Source organism: Desmodus rotundus, chromosome 10 (genome assembly GCF_022682495.2).
Source record: "Desmodus rotundus isolate HL8 chromosome 10, HLdesRot8A.1, whole genome shotgun sequence".
Lineage (NCBI taxonomy): Eukaryota > Metazoa > Chordata > Mammalia > Chiroptera > Phyllostomidae > Desmodus > Desmodus rotundus.
In genome coordinates, this window is record NC_071396.1 from 55,771,505 (window position 1) to 55,788,708 (window position 17,204).

The 17,204-nt window shown below is 42.9% G+C and overlaps 1 protein-coding gene across 18 annotated transcripts in view; it reads right to left on the reverse strand.

Annotated features, from left to right (window-relative positions):
* PRELID2 (PRELI domain containing 2) overlaps positions 1–14,274 on the reverse strand; it is a 336,985-nt gene extending 322,711 nt beyond the window's left edge. For 15 of the 18 annotated variants that reach the window (XR_006653282.2, XR_006653283.3, XM_053912680.2 and 12 more), the window contains exons 1-3: positions 14,074–14,274; positions 9,253–9,353; positions 2,506–2,563 (exon numbers count right to left, since the gene is read on the reverse strand). Coding sequence is in view for 16 of the 18 variants with exons in the window: in XM_053912680.2 (XP_053768655.1) it covers positions 2,506–2,563; positions 9,253–9,353; positions 14,074–14,148 (234 nt within the window). In the remaining 2 variants the exon portion in view is untranslated. Of the gene's footprint in view, positions 1–308; positions 383–2,505; positions 2,564–9,252; positions 9,354–14,073 lie in introns of those variants that run through there. The other 3 variants (XM_024575263.4, XM_024575261.4, XM_045183930.3) reach the window with 3 other exon arrangements.
* Positions 14,275–17,204: the final 2,930 nt, after the last annotated feature.

Here is a 17,204-nt window from a genome sequence, read left to right on the forward strand (position 1 = left end):
AACCATGGACAGATAGGAAAAGATGGTCACTTCATGTAAAATGTCCAAGGCATCTGTAAAATAATTGTAGACCAGCTGTATGTCCTCTAAGGGCCTTCCACAAAAGAGAGAGACACAGCAACAGAGGAAAAAGCTCTCTTCAGTGGCATCTGCCAGAACCGAGGTTGGAAATGAAGGGCCTTTCTTCCTCTGAAGGGCTCTGAGGTAGGTGAACTGGGAAAGTTCTAGCACTCCTTTCCATCAGAGAATGCTCTTTTCATGACTATTGGAAAATTACCAAAGCTGGTAAAATTTTGAAATGAATTTACCTTCCTTAAAATTTCTGGAACCACATTTCGACAGATTGCTATCCTCTTTCTATAGATGACTCCTGTTGATACATCTAGAAACAGAAAAATTTTACACTCAAAGAAATGTTTAAGGAAATGTACTCTTTGCCTTAAGATCAATACAACTTTTAATGTCAACCTCCATTTTCTAGAGGCAGAAATCCTAAAGAAAATGTTTAACTCAACACTTAGTATCTCTGACCACTTTTCTGGGCCAGCTCTCTCCAAATATACTCATTTGTGATCAAGGAATACATGTACAACAGCCACTCACAAGTGCATATTCTCAAGTCAAGGATGAAAGAATCACAAATTGGTCACTGCTATGAACTATCAATGTCAGCACTCCAATGACAATGGCCAATGAGCCCCCTGCTCAACTCACACAAAGAGAATGTTTTAATGAGAGAGAGAAAAAGAGAGAGAGAGAGAGAGAACCTGATTCTGCCACCTTCTGAACCAAACATATATTCAAGCCCAGATTTCTGGATACAAAATTTAAGCTTATAATTAATTATATTAAGCATACTTTTCTCCCACAGGCTCCCTGGAACTACTCTGTTTTGGAAGGAAATTTCCAGAATAGCACCAGGGATGTAAAAGAAAATTAATAAATGTGAGTTACGAGAAAGCGAGACCATGTTAGAGAAAAAGAGAAACTTTGAAGTGCTGCTGTCCACTCTGTGAGTGACTGTGACTTGGCCACACCCTACAATGTTTCCCACAGCTCTGGCTGTAGGATCCCTGGGTCTTGGTGCAAACAAGCTTCTGACTGTTGCAAAGCTGCTGAGAGGGTAAGAAACTGGTTTGTCCTCTCTGCCACGTGGCACCCCTTTGGCTGCCTCACCCAGCATTTGCGGCACACGTTCTGAGAGTGGACGAGCCACTCCTGGCAGCCAAGGTGCCCTTGTCACTGGTAGCGATCATAATTAGCGTTCCTATGCCACTCTGGAATATGTCCTTTGTTCTCTCATTTGATCTTCACAACAATCTAAAAGCAGGTTTATTACCTGCCCATTTAACAGATGAAGAAATTGAGGCTGCAAGAAGTTAGGTTATATAGATAGTAACAAAATCAGGACTCGAAATGAGATTTCTCTGATGCCAAATAAGAAGTTCCTCCCATGCTGAGTGCAGGTACCTGAGAAAATGTTCTTTAACATATATTTGTAAGAGTTATAGAGTGCAGTAAATAACCTCACAAGCAAAAGACAGCATCCTGTTCACCAAGCATAGGGAAGGCCTCAGAGTCATGTAAGGAACAGCAGTGTCTCACATGTTTCCTCGGGAGACTCAGGAACATGTTTGACCACGGTCTGGGTGTCTCCATAGGTTCAGACACTGATTATGCTCATCATTACAGGGCCCTGCACAGCCCACTTCTCAAGTTCAAATACTGAGAGTGAAAACGTTTCTGCAGAAGATGTGAGTGACAGGGAGCAGTGAAGATTCCCTTACTCTAGCAAACATCTTCTACAAAGGGCCAGAGGGTAAATGATTTAGGGTTCGTGAGCCACATAGTCTCTGTTGCAACAACTCAACTCTGCTATTGCCACAAGAAAGCAGCCATTGATACAATCTAAACAAACAGGCATAGCTGAGTGCCAATAAAACTTTATTTACAACAGCAGGCCACATAAGCATAATCTATCCACCCCTGCTCTAGTCAATACTGAACCATATTAAGTACAGGTGTGACTCCACAATCTAATGGCTTTACAATCACATTTCATATACATGCTACTAATCACATCGATTTGCCATCTATGAAATGATATACGATATAGGAATCTAGCCATGCAACCTTGGGCAAGTTCTTTCTTTCTCTGTCCTGGTTTCTCTGTTCACTAAATAGGAGTAATAATAATACCTATCCCTTACACTGTTCTGAAGATTGAGTGAGTTAATAAAAGAAAATGTGCGTGGCACTTATTAAGTGCTCAAAAATGTTAGCTGTTACAACTGTCACCAATGATTAACTGAGACAGAGACAAGACCATAGTAGGCAAGTCTTCTCTTGCTGTTACTGCTGGCCCTCTTTTTCATCAGTCACCTCAGATACTGAGACACACCTGTTTAAAACATAACAGGCCACACACACACAAATACACATCTTTACAAAAACCGGCATCACTGAATGATCACCGCTGAAGTGAGGTGGATTCAGAGAACTTACCTCTTCTTTCCTCCACAGTTCTGACAGAGATGACATTTTTATCCATGGGGTTGGGGTACTAAAAGGGAGCACATAAAGAAGAATCACCACCCATCTTTTACCGAAGTGAGTTATTTCATAGTAACCTCAGTGATGTGAGGAACAGGAAACATTTTCCCAGTGATGTCCAAGTCCACTTTTTTATCAAGGGTCTTGATTTACTGTTTTGACCTCAATAAGTGAGATGCTCTCATCAGCGGGGCCTTAAGAAAATCTGGGAGGAACCTTCCTCAGATCCAACCTAGCCCATAATACAGAGGGGGAGGTTAAGTTAAACAAGTCAATAAATAATATTAATACTGAACCAGCCTTATTTAGTCAAGAGTGTTCTTTTGTGCCAGGCACTGTGCTCAACACTTTACTTGCACAATCTTGTTTAAATCCCTTAACAGCCTCTCCATTGTGACTGGGTTGTGTGATGTCATTGTCCCACCTTTCAGTAATGGAACCTAAATGAAGGTCAGAGAGCTTAGGCTCACCCAGCTAGTGGGTGGGAGAGCCAAGAAATTAAACCAGGCCTGATGCAGAGTGAGTTCCTTCACTACTGTCCTGAACCACTGCCCAGCAGCTGGGTTAACATCACAGGAATATAAGGATGGCAGTACCCTCGTAGTCTACCCCAGGTCCTCAATAAAAAGCTCACTTATTGACCAAATTCCCCTGAGAGACAACTTGGATATAAGACTGCTGAAAGTTTCCATTTTTGTCCCAAGCAGTTTATATACACCATTTCAGTTTAATTCTCAAAAGTATCCCATGCTGTTTTTTCCTTTTCACATGTGAGAAATAAGGCTTGGACAAAGTAAATAATTTGCTCAAAATCAGCCAGCTAATGAGCGCTGGGACTGTAATTTACTCACAGAATCTCCCTGTTACCTTCAAAGCCTGTCCACCCAGCCCACGCTCAAATCACCGCGGTCACTCAGATCCAACCCTTTCCACTGCCCAGACACAAAACAAGAGACTTAGAGAGCAGAGGGACTTCCTCAAAGCCACAGGACAGGGTGGCCACTGACTCAGGCCTACTGAGCACCCCTTGGGCTCTTTTCCCCAGACATTTACAGCTTCATCATGAGAGCAAATCTGGAAATTACAGTAAGTCATCTCCAAGACCTCATAAGGTGCTAAGGTGAGGTGAGAGCAGCCAACTTGAACTGTAAGTGTTCTGAACCCCAGGAAATAGTGTGCAAAACTCGGTGAGTCTCCCCAACCCTGCACAGCTGCTTTGCATGCATGTCCGTGTGTGCACACATGCAAGAGGTTGACTGACTGACTATTGAGGTTGACTGACTCTTTGATTTTCAGAGAAAGGAGTCCTTCACTTTCACACATTCTTAAAGACACCTGTGGCCCCAAAGCACACTGGATTAGACCAGAGGCTCTATGAGAGCAGGAACATCATCTAGTTAAGTCACTCCTGTATCTCCACTACCTAGCACAGTGTCTGGCACATAGCAGGCACTCAATAAATATTTGCTGAATGAAGGAATGAGTTGGAAGATACATCTCGCTGACCTCAGGGATCAGTTTGGAAAATAAACCTTACTTCTTATTTGGGAACCAATCTGCGAAGACCAGTCGTAGTCCTCAGCAGCCTCACACCTCATCATGCCCCCTGCCACAAACTGTCACTCACACTTCCATCCTGGCAACTGCAGTCTTGATAACCAATCAAAAACATGGCTTTTGAAATATGTATTCATTCATTCATTTTTACCCCAGAAAGAAAACGCTCAAATCTATGATGACTGCTTTCTTCAAGTTTAGCCTTCAGTATCTCTTGAAGTTAATGTCCATTACAGACAGTCAGGTTTAGCTATTCTGTGCCTTGGTAAGGGGCCTCACTTACAAGCATGGGGGATGAAAAACTGCATCCCCCATGAAGCAAAAGTAGTACTCCTCATAGAAAAGATGGCAGTATGGTGATTACCAGAGGGAAAGGTGGGGTGGGAGAAGGGAGAGGAGGGTATGGGGAGATAAACGGTGATGGAAGGACACTTGACTTGAGATGAACACATAATACAATGATACAGATGATGTATCATAGAATCCTACCCCCGAAACCTATATGATTTTATTAATCAATGTCACCCCAATATATTCAATTTTTTTTAATTTTTTTAAATACTTGAAACTCACACAGATGCCCTGAATTGTGTGTGTGTGTGTGTGTGTGTGTGTTCTGTGTGAACTAGAACTTTCACACCAAGGTAAAATAAGAGTACTTCCTGTACTGTAGTCCTAGTTCACTCATTTTACACTCATCAACACATCCTGACTGAAAATTGTGAACACAATGTAAGTGGTAGAAAGATGACTAAACTAAACTCTGAAAGAAGCTGGACTCGTAATCACCAGAGAAGGACAGTGATCAAAGTTTTCAGTTCTTACCACTTCAATATCTGTCAAATTCCTAAAGAGTATAGTTAACTCAGAAACTCACACTTTTACATAGTTGTTATATTTATTTATTAAGTCAAATGGGGTCAGTTAAATAACAGTAAAAACTCTCTATTTATTTTCCATTCAATTTTTTCAGTAACTGCCACGCTAGACACTGTTCCAGGTACCAAGAATATATTAATAAAACAAACAAAGTTGTAGCCACTTAAAGAGCATACGTATTAGTTTGGGAAATGTCTTATATATATTTGTTCTCCAAACTAATATAATCAGGAGAAAATAAATCACACTAAGAGATAATAGGGGGATGAAAAATTGCAAGAGAGACCACTGTAAAAGAAATACTTAGGGGCCACCCATTGGACAAGCTTGGAAAGTTTTATTAACCAAACACAAGAGATGCTGAACAATTAACTCTAATAAAGTCATCTGCAAGATTCAAGCTATTTTCCTATGCAACTACTTTTGGAATTGGATGCACATGAGCCGCAAGTTTCCACAGGAGAATGGGAAAAGGAATTAGAGGTTTGTTTACAATAGCTAAATACCATGACATAACAGGAGTGTATTTGAAGTTTTTAAAATTTAAGGATTTGTTGTGCTGAGGCTCCCCCTACCTGGAATTACTGGAAACGATGTGACATCATCTTGTGGTAACTTGAATATTAGTGATTTAATTCACAAAAACGTACTGAAGTCAGATCATCAGGAGTGAGGGAAAGCTGCTCAGAGACAGTCACCACCAGTAATGCCAATTTGATGAGACAGGAAGCAGGTGACCAGGTTTTTCTGGACACCTTTCCAAAAAGTGTGACATTGGAATGGATCCAGCTAGGTCAGGAGCAGCCCACTGATGACTTCTTGAGCATTTACTGCACCTGTGCAGGGTGCTGCATTAGAGGCTGCCATATATATTATCTCACTGAGCCCTCTCCAAAATGAGCAAGCCTGTTAACAAGTGTTGAGATAAGGGGTCTTTGTGTTAATAACATGATGGTATAAAGCCTGCACGCAAGCAAGGTCTGGCTGGGATTTTCCAGTCCCCACACCGCACTAGAAGCCCTCGTGAAAGTAAAGTGGTCTGATGACCCAGATACCTTCCAAAACCTCTTGCCACCCTTGGACTCGGCTTGGTGGGCCACGAACTGCAGTGGCATTAGAATTACCGCATGGTGCTGTATGCATTCTCCATGCACGCCATATTTTCTGGGTGACTCAAGCGATATTTTTAAGGTATATGTGACTACATCTTCAACTTGTAATTTTTACTTTCTTCACAGAATGCATAAACTAATTCCTTTCCCCAAGATATCGATCTATTGCAAATAATCACTGTACATTATATGTATGTAATAATCTAACAAGAGTAAAATGTAGAGTCGCCTACATTGTCATATACCTGTTATTTATTTTTTACATATTAAAAGGTAAGAGGCCAAACACTTGCAAAATACTTGGTAAAAAACAAAATATATATGAAAACAAACGCATAGCTATGAAAAGCGAGAGGCCAAGAAATTGAGTCCATCTAATCCCAGGAATAACATTGAACATATTTGTGGGAGGAGCTTCATGAAGATATGGTATTTACCTTTCTTATTTACTAGAGAAAATGTATATATAAGTGTTCATAAAGCCTACTCTTAAGACAGTAAGGAGTTAGTAAAACATCAACTTTCCTAAAAGCTCAGAAGTCACTGCCTGCCTTTTATAATATACTCCCCTTTCCAACCCTCCCCTCAAAAAAAGAGAGAGAGAAAACCAGTGACCTCAAAGGGAGTCATTGTTTACCAGCTTCCAAACGGCAGAATCCAAGAGAGTACAAGGAAGCAGTTGAGCTGACAGATCTGTATGATTAGTCCTGCAAAGACGACTAATGTCTGTTATATTAACACATCTGTTTCATAAGCGCTAAGGGAATCTTTGCTATCCAGGCTGCTTCCAAATATGTACATGCAAAGGGGTGGAGCTGCTGACAACAGAATCGGTGTTTAGCTGCACAAAGAAATCACCATGGGCTATACCAAATTCCCTTTAGGAGCTAGCTACATGCATCTATCTCAGAGGAAAAGCAAAGTTTATTTTATACCAATATCAAAGGGGTCATTGATTAATCAAAATTTCAATGATAAAGGACCAACTGTGTTTAAGTCAATAGATACTTTAAATGGCTGTATATTGGCCTTTTGGGCCAGTAGCATGATGAAGTAGAAAAAATAAAGGACTAAGACCCAAGACATGCAGACCACGATGCTGCCATCTGTGAAGCTGGGGTGGTGGACCACCAGATGGGCCTCCAAGGCCCTCTGGCTGGGCAGTTATCATGCTCAACAAAGGCCAACCACTAGCACATCACCCTCATTCATTCAAAAATGTCCTAATATCCTGGCTGGTGTGGCTCAGTGTATTGAATGCCGGCCTGCAAATCAAAGGGCTGCCGGTTCAATTCCAAGGCAGGGCAAGTGCCTGGATTGAAGGCCAGGTCCCCAGTAGGGGGTGCACGAGAGGCAACCACATTGATGTTTTTCTTCCTCTCTTTCTCCCTCCCTTCCCCTCTATAAAAATAAGAATAAATAAAATATTTTTTTAAAAAACTTAAAAATAAAATTTTTAAAATGTTCAAATAATTGGAAATGACATTATGAAGTTCTTTGAAATGAATAGCTTATAATTGTGGCACAAAGGAAAATCCTCTTATCTCAATATTAAATGCATACATAAACCCAATACATTAAAGATACAGTCAAAGCCTCCAAAATAACTGACCAGTACTCTCCCAAAGTACCACGGTCCAGAAAGACTAAAGAACTCCCCCTCGTGGGAGTAGACTAAGACATGGCAACTATTCGATACTTGCAATGCAGGATCCTGGATTGGGTCCTACACTGGAAAAACAATGCTGGCGGACAACTGCCAAATTCTGAATCCGCTCCATAGATTGGCTAACATTGTAGCAATGTTATTTCCATGAGTTTAAGAATTGTAAAGTGGTCTGAGGAAACTGGGTAAAGAGTACACTGGAAATCTTTGTTGTTTTTACAACATTTTACAAGTCAAATTATTTCTGAATTCAAAGTTAGGAAATAAAAGGCTCTAAGTGTTGAAACAGAATGAATTTTAGAATCCAAAAGACCTCAGTCTGAAGCCCAGCTGTGGGAGTCTTGGGAAAATTAATTTAATCCCACTCTGCCTTAGTTTCTTCATCTGTAAAATTAGACAAAAATACCTACCTCAAAGAGTTGACATAAGAATTAAAGGGAAGAATTTTATGTAAAGCACAACACCTGGCACCGTGCAGGTCCTCATCAAACAGTAGCTGGTTTTGCTACTAAAGAATGAATCAACATTTTTGAAAACTTGGTTTCAAACCTTGTCTTTATCTTGCAATTTACCGTTGTGTGGCATTAAACATACTACTGGCATCCATCTGCAATCAAATATATTTAAATGATGAATTAAAAATTACTGGGAGATATCTCTTATTGTCCTGGATGAGACAAACCTCACACGCTCATGCTTTAGCAGTTCAGATTTTGTATAAGACACAACAAGGCCACGCTGACACACCCTCCCCACTAGCACTGGAGAAAGCACCACTCAGAGTATTAGATAGAAGACTTACTTTTTTAAAAAGGCATCAAATTGCAAGTATTCTAAAAGTTCTCATAGATTTGTAAGTAGAATACAAACCTTGCCTCACACTGTACATCAGTGTTATGTCCCTGAGAAAGCACTTGTCCCAAAAAAGGACTGTATTTCCCTCTGTCCCCCTTGACAGAGAGCTCCTTGAGGCCAGGGCCTTGTTTTATGTAGCTGCTCTCATCTGCTAGGGCACCGCTGAGGAATGCCTATTAGTAGACATATAACGAATGTTTAACTCTCAGTACTTGAATAGTTAAAAATCTCCCGTCTTTTATGCACTGATTAAGTGCATAAGTTACACAGCTTCCATAAGTTACCAACTATACTTTTATGTTATTTAAATATTTTAAAAATAAGTCATAATTCAAATATGCAACTTTATTCATGCTCACTCCAGCCTTTATTACTCCAAGTTCATAAACATTCTGCAGACTATTTCTTGGCATTTTATTTTTAGGTTCATGAAATAGATGTAACAAATTATTATTAGTGTAGTACTAACACAATTTTTAACAAGCATTTTTAAAGCACCTACTGTGTGCCTAAATTAAGCTACATATATGCAGCTACATGCATTATCCAATTTATTTCCCCCAACTGCATAAGATAGTTATTCTGCTTCTTATTTTACAAACTGAGGCATAGAAAAATTAACCGACATACCTAAACTCACAGAGCTGGAAGGACTCCACACCCCCACTGGATGTCAGAGCCCACGCTCTCTTCTCTGCACCGCTGTCCTCCCTGCTGTGCCTAATCTTCTTCTAGAAGAGTTGAGGCCAGAAAGGTAAACAGAAGAAACACTATTACAGTGTGTGCCAAAAGATAAACCATTATTAGGTTAAACTAGGCTTATCACGTGTCAAATCATCTATTTTGGAAATGTGGGTTCAGCCCAAATATTTCAGGAGCTCTGCAGGGAAAGACAGTTCAGCGTCAGATCTGCAAGGGGGCAGAGATAGGATCAGAAATGCAAACATTATTAATTACCCAATCAACTTTCCACTCTAAATGGAAATAGCCATTCATAAATCCCCTTTATGATTTTAAGGGTAAACACTTAACCCATTTTGTTCAGCACATCAGACTCCTAGCTAGAATAAATAAAATCCAAGTCCACGGTGTTGGAGCAAAGAAATGATTTTAATCTGTCCACTTTATTACAGTCCACAAAGCAAGGACATGTTACTGAAAGCCACACTGACTTGGTCTGAAATTATGTAAGGCTAAATCCCAGAAGAGTGTATTTCATTCATTCATTCACTCATGCATTCAATAAGGGTTTGCTGAGTACCTACTATGTTCCAGGATCTCTTTGGGGACTTGGAATACATCAGGAACAAATGACAAAATCTCTGCCCGTGAAGCTTAAGCTTACACTCTATTCACAATGACCCTTTTGCCTATAGCACTAAATAAATAAACAAACAAACACACAAATGTACAGTAAGAAAAACTATAACTTCTCTGGCCTCATTTGAGAATAAACAAGAATATCCAGTTAACACAGTGGCTCTGGGTCCTTTTTAATGACTTGAAATTGCAAGTATGAAGTCTTTGAATCCAGGTCAGGAAAGGCAAGCCTATTAAACAGACCCATGTGGGCTTCCAGAGCAGAGTGAGCTTCTAGACCTCTACATTCATCTCTGCAACTTCATGCCCACTTTGTCATACAAAGAAAGAACACAGTATACACTGTGAAGTGCACTGACACTACATATAGTTCATGGAAAGCACAGTTAAACATTTGAGGAGCAAACCATTTTAGGTTGCACAGCATCCACCATGAAGAGTTCACTGGGAAACACGATAGACACTTCATGAACAAAGAGTGCTGTGGTATTTGTTGTCGAAGTGCCACTTTGCTTTGAAAACGTGCAGCTAATATTTTGCCTGTGGTACCCACCAGGCAGGTGTAAGAAGAGCAAATATTTCTCAGGTTTTAAAAATAGTAGTATATTATGACTTGGAAGGCAAGTCCTAACATGCCAAAGGCCACAGATCAGTAAACTCCATTTAAAATAGAACCTCCTCAGTGCTGAAGAGGCTTCAAACACACCACTGTGCAAAATCAGGCCAGATGCTTCCCAGAGAGCCTCACACGATTGGCCCTTCTGATGAGTGTTTTCCTTTGAAAACACTACATAAAGACTAAAAAAAAAAGTATATTTTGCCAAAAAGATCATTCTTACTACTTCAGGCTTATAAAAAGCTTATGCTTGTCAAACTGTTCCACGTTGATCTTCCCAGCACACCTGGGAAATGGGTGGGGCCCATGACATCCACAGATGAGAAGTTAAGACAGCAGGGTTGTTACCTTACACAGTTGTCTATTTTGTTCAGTACACAAGGGCTCCCTTGGGCCCACGGCCACAGCAGCCCAGAGGAAGGAGTGTTTGTTCTAATTTGCAGAAGCAGGCCCATTTGCCCTCCTCTAGCCTTGTTTACTGTGAGCTCGTGGAACAGAAGCCCTAGATGATGCCTCTTTCTAATTCGCACAAGAGCACTGCATAGGCTGGTGAAAACTGCTTCCCGAGGCCACCCGAAAACTGCTTTTAATGGGGACAGCACAATGACTAGAATCCAGGTCTACTGACTTCCAGTGTGTGACTTGATAATGTAAGGTGAAAATTCTCACTGCCATTGGATTTACTGATGTTTCAGAAATAGGCTCATAGCCCCTCCCAGGGATCTGTGAAGTCTGCTTTTGAGTAAAAAAAAAATAGAAGTGTAGTGTTACCCATAGTGTTAACACTGTGCCATCACTAGGCCTTTTCTGTGAATGTTCTCCTTCCCTTTCCCTACCCCTACCTTCCAAAATGTCCTCCTCCGTCTTTCTGTACCATGAGCCCAGCACTCGGCTAAGTGTTCTACAGGAATTCTTCCAGACCCTAACTGAATGGAGCTATATAGGTGACTTCAGCTTACAACATATGGTGCACAAAAACCTCCCAGCTGAGCCCAGTCAAACCATAGAATCACGAGAATTAAAATTTATCATTGGTTTAAGCCACTAAATTACAAGGTGATTTGTTACACTACTACAGATAACCGAAACACTGTAGTTTCTCACCCTATCATAGAGCAAAGCTATACCCTTCTATCAGGCACAAAAAGTCCACCTTGATGAATAAACCCTGAGAAAAGACTGTGGCCAAAAAGAAACTGAGATTGGATACAGAGGATAGCAGAGCTGATTCTGAAACATTTTACTCCCTCGATACAATTGGTTCTCTCTATCCAAACTACTATGGATTAAAAATAGTCAAAAAAAAATCCCAAAAAGTTCCAATAAGCAAAAATTCAATTTGCCACACACTGAGCAATATGCTGAAGCCACACAAATGAAGTGATGAGTACACACACCCTTCTGTGGCCTATATGCAAATATAGTTTAAATGCAAATACTACAGCATTTTTTATAAGGGACTTGAGCATCCGTGGATTCTGGTATGGAAGGGGGGCGTGGTCTTGAAACCAATCCCCCAGGCACACCAGGACTTGAGGAGGCCTCCCCACTGTATTCAGTCACAGCACCATGAACTTCCCCAGCATAAATACACATCGTGAATTAAAACTGTGTTCATTTGTTGATCATTTATTAATGTCACTCTCATCCATGAGAGACCATCAGCTCCAAGAGAAAAGAGCCCAGCACACAGAGGAAAGTACTTCTAAACTCCTGTGGAATGGAGGGAAAAAAGCATTTAGCCCAGGATCTTGACACGTGCCAAGCACTTTAAATGACAGCCTCCCACTGCACTACATGCTTCTGTGCGAGCAAGTCCTGCCCTGAAGAAGCTTAGCGTCTAATGAGGGTAAAAACCACATGAAGAAGTAATGGTCCAAACCATGGAAGGTGGTCAGTAAGGCTCAAAGTGCCCTCCAGTTCTGACAAGGCAGAGATCACCTCTTGATGGGGACAATCCATAATGGCTTTCCAAGGAGCAGTGGCATTAGAGAATCCACCCCCTAAGGGCCAGTCCTAACAAGAAATGGGTGTTGGCTGCTTATCTTTAGCCCCAGACGCCTGGCCTAAGGCAAGGACTACACCAAATCCACAATTCATGCTTCATTCATTTATTCATTCCTCATTCACCAGGCCTTTTTACTGAGCACGTAGTAAGTGCTGGGCACCTTCTAGATACTGGAGGTCAGCGAACAATAACAAGCTGGCCTTCCCTCTGAGCAGGCCTCCATGGCAGTATCCCGTTCACTAGCATCCTACTCAGTCCTTTGTGACCCAGGCCCCTAAGTTTGTCATCTCCGCTAATAGAAGTCAGGTCTTACCACAAAAAAAAAACCACTTTCCTCCCCCAGAATCTCCCTTAGTTTTGCTTCTGAATAGCATATGGAGCACACTGCTTGGTGGCTGTTGCTTAATGAAATTTTTGCAATCTTGCTTAAGAATGTGAAAGCTGAAGGGAAACCTAAAAGATCTCTGGTACAACACTCAGCTTAGAAGCAGATCCTGAGGCCTGCAGAGAAAATGACCTTTGACCAAGGTCATCAAGTGAACTAATTAAAGGTAAAGCCAGACTAGAGTCCAGGGGCCCCTCCTCTCAGGCCTGGGTGCCTTTGGTTTTTCAAAGAAGTTTCCCATTCTCCTATCCCCAGGAGCCACAGTCCCAGGAAGAATCTTTGGAATACAGAGGGCCACAGAGGACTCAGGCTAGGGTGCTCAGTTATAGTAGTAGACACAGCAACAACATTCAGAGGCCTTACTAAGCATCAGTCACTGCCATAATCATTTTGCATGACTTACTTCAGTTCATTCTTCACAGCCAACCCTTTGAATTTATACTATGATTTTCCCCATTTCACAGATTACAAAACTAAGGCTCAGGTAGCAAAACAATCTGCCCAAAGTCCCACAGCTGTTCAATAAAAGAGCAAGTGGGAGGCGATAGAAAGGATGCAGAGTAAACTAAGAGGACGGCTGCAATAGCCTCCACTAGCTTTTAAGGGGTCACCGATATACGAGAAAGATCGACAAGTCAACAGGGCTCCAGAACGTGGGTTTCCTGTAAGTCTCCCCATAAGCCTCTTGAGGCCACACACGGAGCCTTCCCTTCAGCCAGAGGGGGGAGCCTCCGAGGAAACTGCACCTCCACCCTCGCCCAGCACATCCAGGAGATGAAACCGCAGATGGAGGAGGGGATGGGGGGCTCGGACTTTCGCGAGTGGAGGGGAGAAGAGCGGAAATGGAACAAGCGGCGGCAATAGGAGGAAAAGGAGGGGGGAGAAGAGTGAACAAGAGTGGAAAGAGGGGAGGACAAGGGGGGACTACTAGAGGGAGAGGGGACAAGAGGGGAGAAGAGAGGACAGGAGTAGACAAGAGGGGTGGGAGAGGCGGGGACAAGGGAGAAGGGAGGAGGAGAGAGGGGGCAGCTGCGGGAAGCCAGCGTCCTGGCGCAGACAGCTGGCGGGCGCACACGGCCAGGGAGAACGCGAGCCCCAGACGGATGCGAGTGGAGTGGGTACCTTTCGGAGGAAGCTGGCGACCACCTGCTCGAAGGGGTACTTGTACACTTGGTGCACGTCCACAGTGACCCCCATCCCCGCCCGCCGCGGCCCCTCGCGCCCACCACGCCTCAGCGAGCGCAGGACGCCCGAGCTCCGCCCAGGCCTCCGGCGTCCACACGGGGGCGACCAAAGGGGCGTGGGGTTTTCCCTCCTTTTTCAAACGTTCGAAACTTTATTGTCCCATCGGAGAAACAGACAAGCGGTCATGCCCCAGTCCTCTTTCGCCTTTGTCCGGGGTGGGCTGCAGGGCGCAGGAGGCGCGCTCGGGCGGGAGGAGCCCCAGTTGTCTCCGCTTAGAGGCTCCGGGTGCAACAGGGGGATCCTGCAGACCCAACTTTCTCCGCCTGGGAGCTGCCGGCCTTGCGTGCAATGTTGGACTTTGGGACTTGTGCTTTGGTATCATCACCTGGCTGGAGCCACGTCGTAAACCTTCAACTGCTATTGACGACCCTGAAAAAGTAACGGATACGGTATTTACTCACCCTCCAAGTTTAGGAGTTGTAACATAGCCCTCTTCCGTGTTAAGTACGGTGTGACAAAGGCCAACAACTGCGTTTACTCACAGGACCCAGGCAGCTGAGTCTCAATCACAGTAAAAATTGCCTGTGTCACGTAGAAGTGTCCAGGAAGTAAGGAGCTGGGGCTTGGCGTAGCTGGCTCTAAAAATTTCCTATGCTTCTTAAAGATTCAACACCACGGAGCAAGGAACAAAGGGGTATAAAAAGCATTTTGAGTATTCTTTTTTTTTTTAGTACTTCTTAGTTTATTTCATATTCCAGTAAGTAGTTTATTCTGTAAAAAAATCCAATTGTTCACATTTGCACTAGTTGTGCCTTTCCACACAGAATGTTCCTACCCAGATTTTTACATGGTTTTCTTCCTCCTCAGCTTTTTTTTAAAAAATATGATTATGCTATCACACTTGTCCCATTTCCCCCCTTCATTCCACTCCATCCTGTCCACCCCCTCCCTCCCACATTTCCCCCCTTTAGTTCATGTCCGTGGGTCATACTTGTAAGTTCTTTGGCTTCTACATTTCCTACACTATTCTTACCCTCCCCCTGTCTATTTTCTACCTACCATTTATGCTACTTATTCTCTGTACCTTTCCCCCCTCTCTCCCCCTCCAACTCCCCTGTTGATAACCCTCCATTTGATCTCCATTTCTGTGGTTCTGTTCCTGTTCTAGTTGTTTGCTTAGTTTGCTTTTGTTTTGGTTTTAGGTGTGGTTGTTAATAACTGTGAGTTTGCTGTCATTTTTACTGTTCATATTTTTTATCTTCTTTTTCTTAGATAAATCCCTTTAACATTTCATATAATAAGGGCTTGGTGATGATGAACTCCTTGAACTTTACTTTATTTGAGAAGCACTTTATCTGCCCTTCCATTCTAAATGATAGCTTTGTTGGATACAGTAATCTTGGATGTAGGACCTTGCCTTTCATGACTTGGAATACTTCTTGCCAGTCCCTTCTTGCCTGTAAGGACTCTTGAGAAATCAGCTGATAGTCTTATGGGAACTCCTTTGTAGGCAAATGTGTCCTTTTCTCTTGCTGCTTCTAAGATTCTCTCCTTCTCTTTAATCTTGGCTAATGTAATGATGATGTGCCTTGGTGTGTTCCTCCTTGGGTCCAGCTTCTTTGGGACTCTCTGAGCTTCCTGGACTTCCTGGAAGTCTATTTCCTTTGCCAGACTGGGGAAGTTCTCCCTCATTATTTGTTCAAATAAGTTTTCAATCTGTTGCTCTTCCTCTTCTCCTTCTGGCACCCCTATAATTCAGATGTTGGAACGTTTCAAGATGTCCTGGAGGTTCCTAAGCCTCTCCTCATTTTTCCGAATTCTTGTTTCTTCATTCTTTTCTGGTTGGATGTTTCTTTCTTCCTTCTGGCCCACACCGTTGATTTGAGTCCCAGTTTCCTTCCTATCACTATTGGTTCCCTGTACATTTTCCTTTGTTTCTCTTAGCATTTTTTCACCTAATTTGCGACCAAATTCAACCAATTCTGTGAGCATCCTGATTTCCAGCGTTTTGAAGTCTGCATCTGATAGGTTGGCTATCTCTTCGTTGCTTAGTTGTATTTTTTCTGGAGCTTTGATCTGTTCTTTCATTTGGGCCATTTTTTTGTGTGTTGGTGTACCTGTTATGTAAAGGGGCGGAGCCTTAGGTGTTCACCAGGGTGGGGTAACACTGGCTGCTGCTGCGCTGTGATGCTGTATGTGGGGGAGGGGCCAAGAGGGAGCAATGGCGCTTGCTCCACTCTCTGCCTGATTTCAGTCACTCCCTCCACCACCCACAATCAAGTTGGGCCCCTCTGGTGCTGATTCCCCAGTGGGCGGCCCGCACACGCTCTAGGCCCCTGTGGGTCTCTCCAACAAACTCTCCTGTGAGGCTGGGAGTTTATCCTGCTGCCGCCTCAACCCCCCACGGGCATTTTCAGTCAGAGGTTGTCGGGGGGCTTTAATGCAGTCCCCCGGTTCGCCATGGATGAAGAATAAGACTACCAAGACATGATCAGCTTGGGGAGGAAAGGTGGCCGCTTCTCTCAAAGGAGAAGGGCCCAGAGCCTTTCTTTCCATGGGCTTTTATTAGGTTCATTCACATAGGAATACAGATAAAGCTCATCAGTCATTGTTAGCCAGTAAGGGTTAAACAATACATGATTTACAGAGAACTTTGAGGGCTTATTCTGAGTTACAGCCAATTAGTTAGAGGGCCATAAAACTTTAGGCGCCAGACTCATCTCAGCTCTGGACCCTTATCTCTTAAACTGAGGGTACAAATTAAGTAGGTTTCACAGGAATGTATGTATTTTTGTTAGGCCTGATTCCCCAGGGAATCCGCCCCTCCCAGCACAGGACTGCACTTCCCTCTGTTATTGCTTCAGGCTTAAGTCAGGCAAGGGAAGTAAGGCAGCCAAGAGATTAGGAGACTTCTTGCAGACAGAATGAGGACTCAGGCTATTTCAAAGATGAGGGGTGAGGGTCCATCACCCCCTTTTTCCACATCCCCCCCGAGTCCTTCCCTGCAAGGTTATTTCTGGTGACCAGAGCCTGTCTTGGGTTGATCCTCCCTTGAGGATTCTTACCCA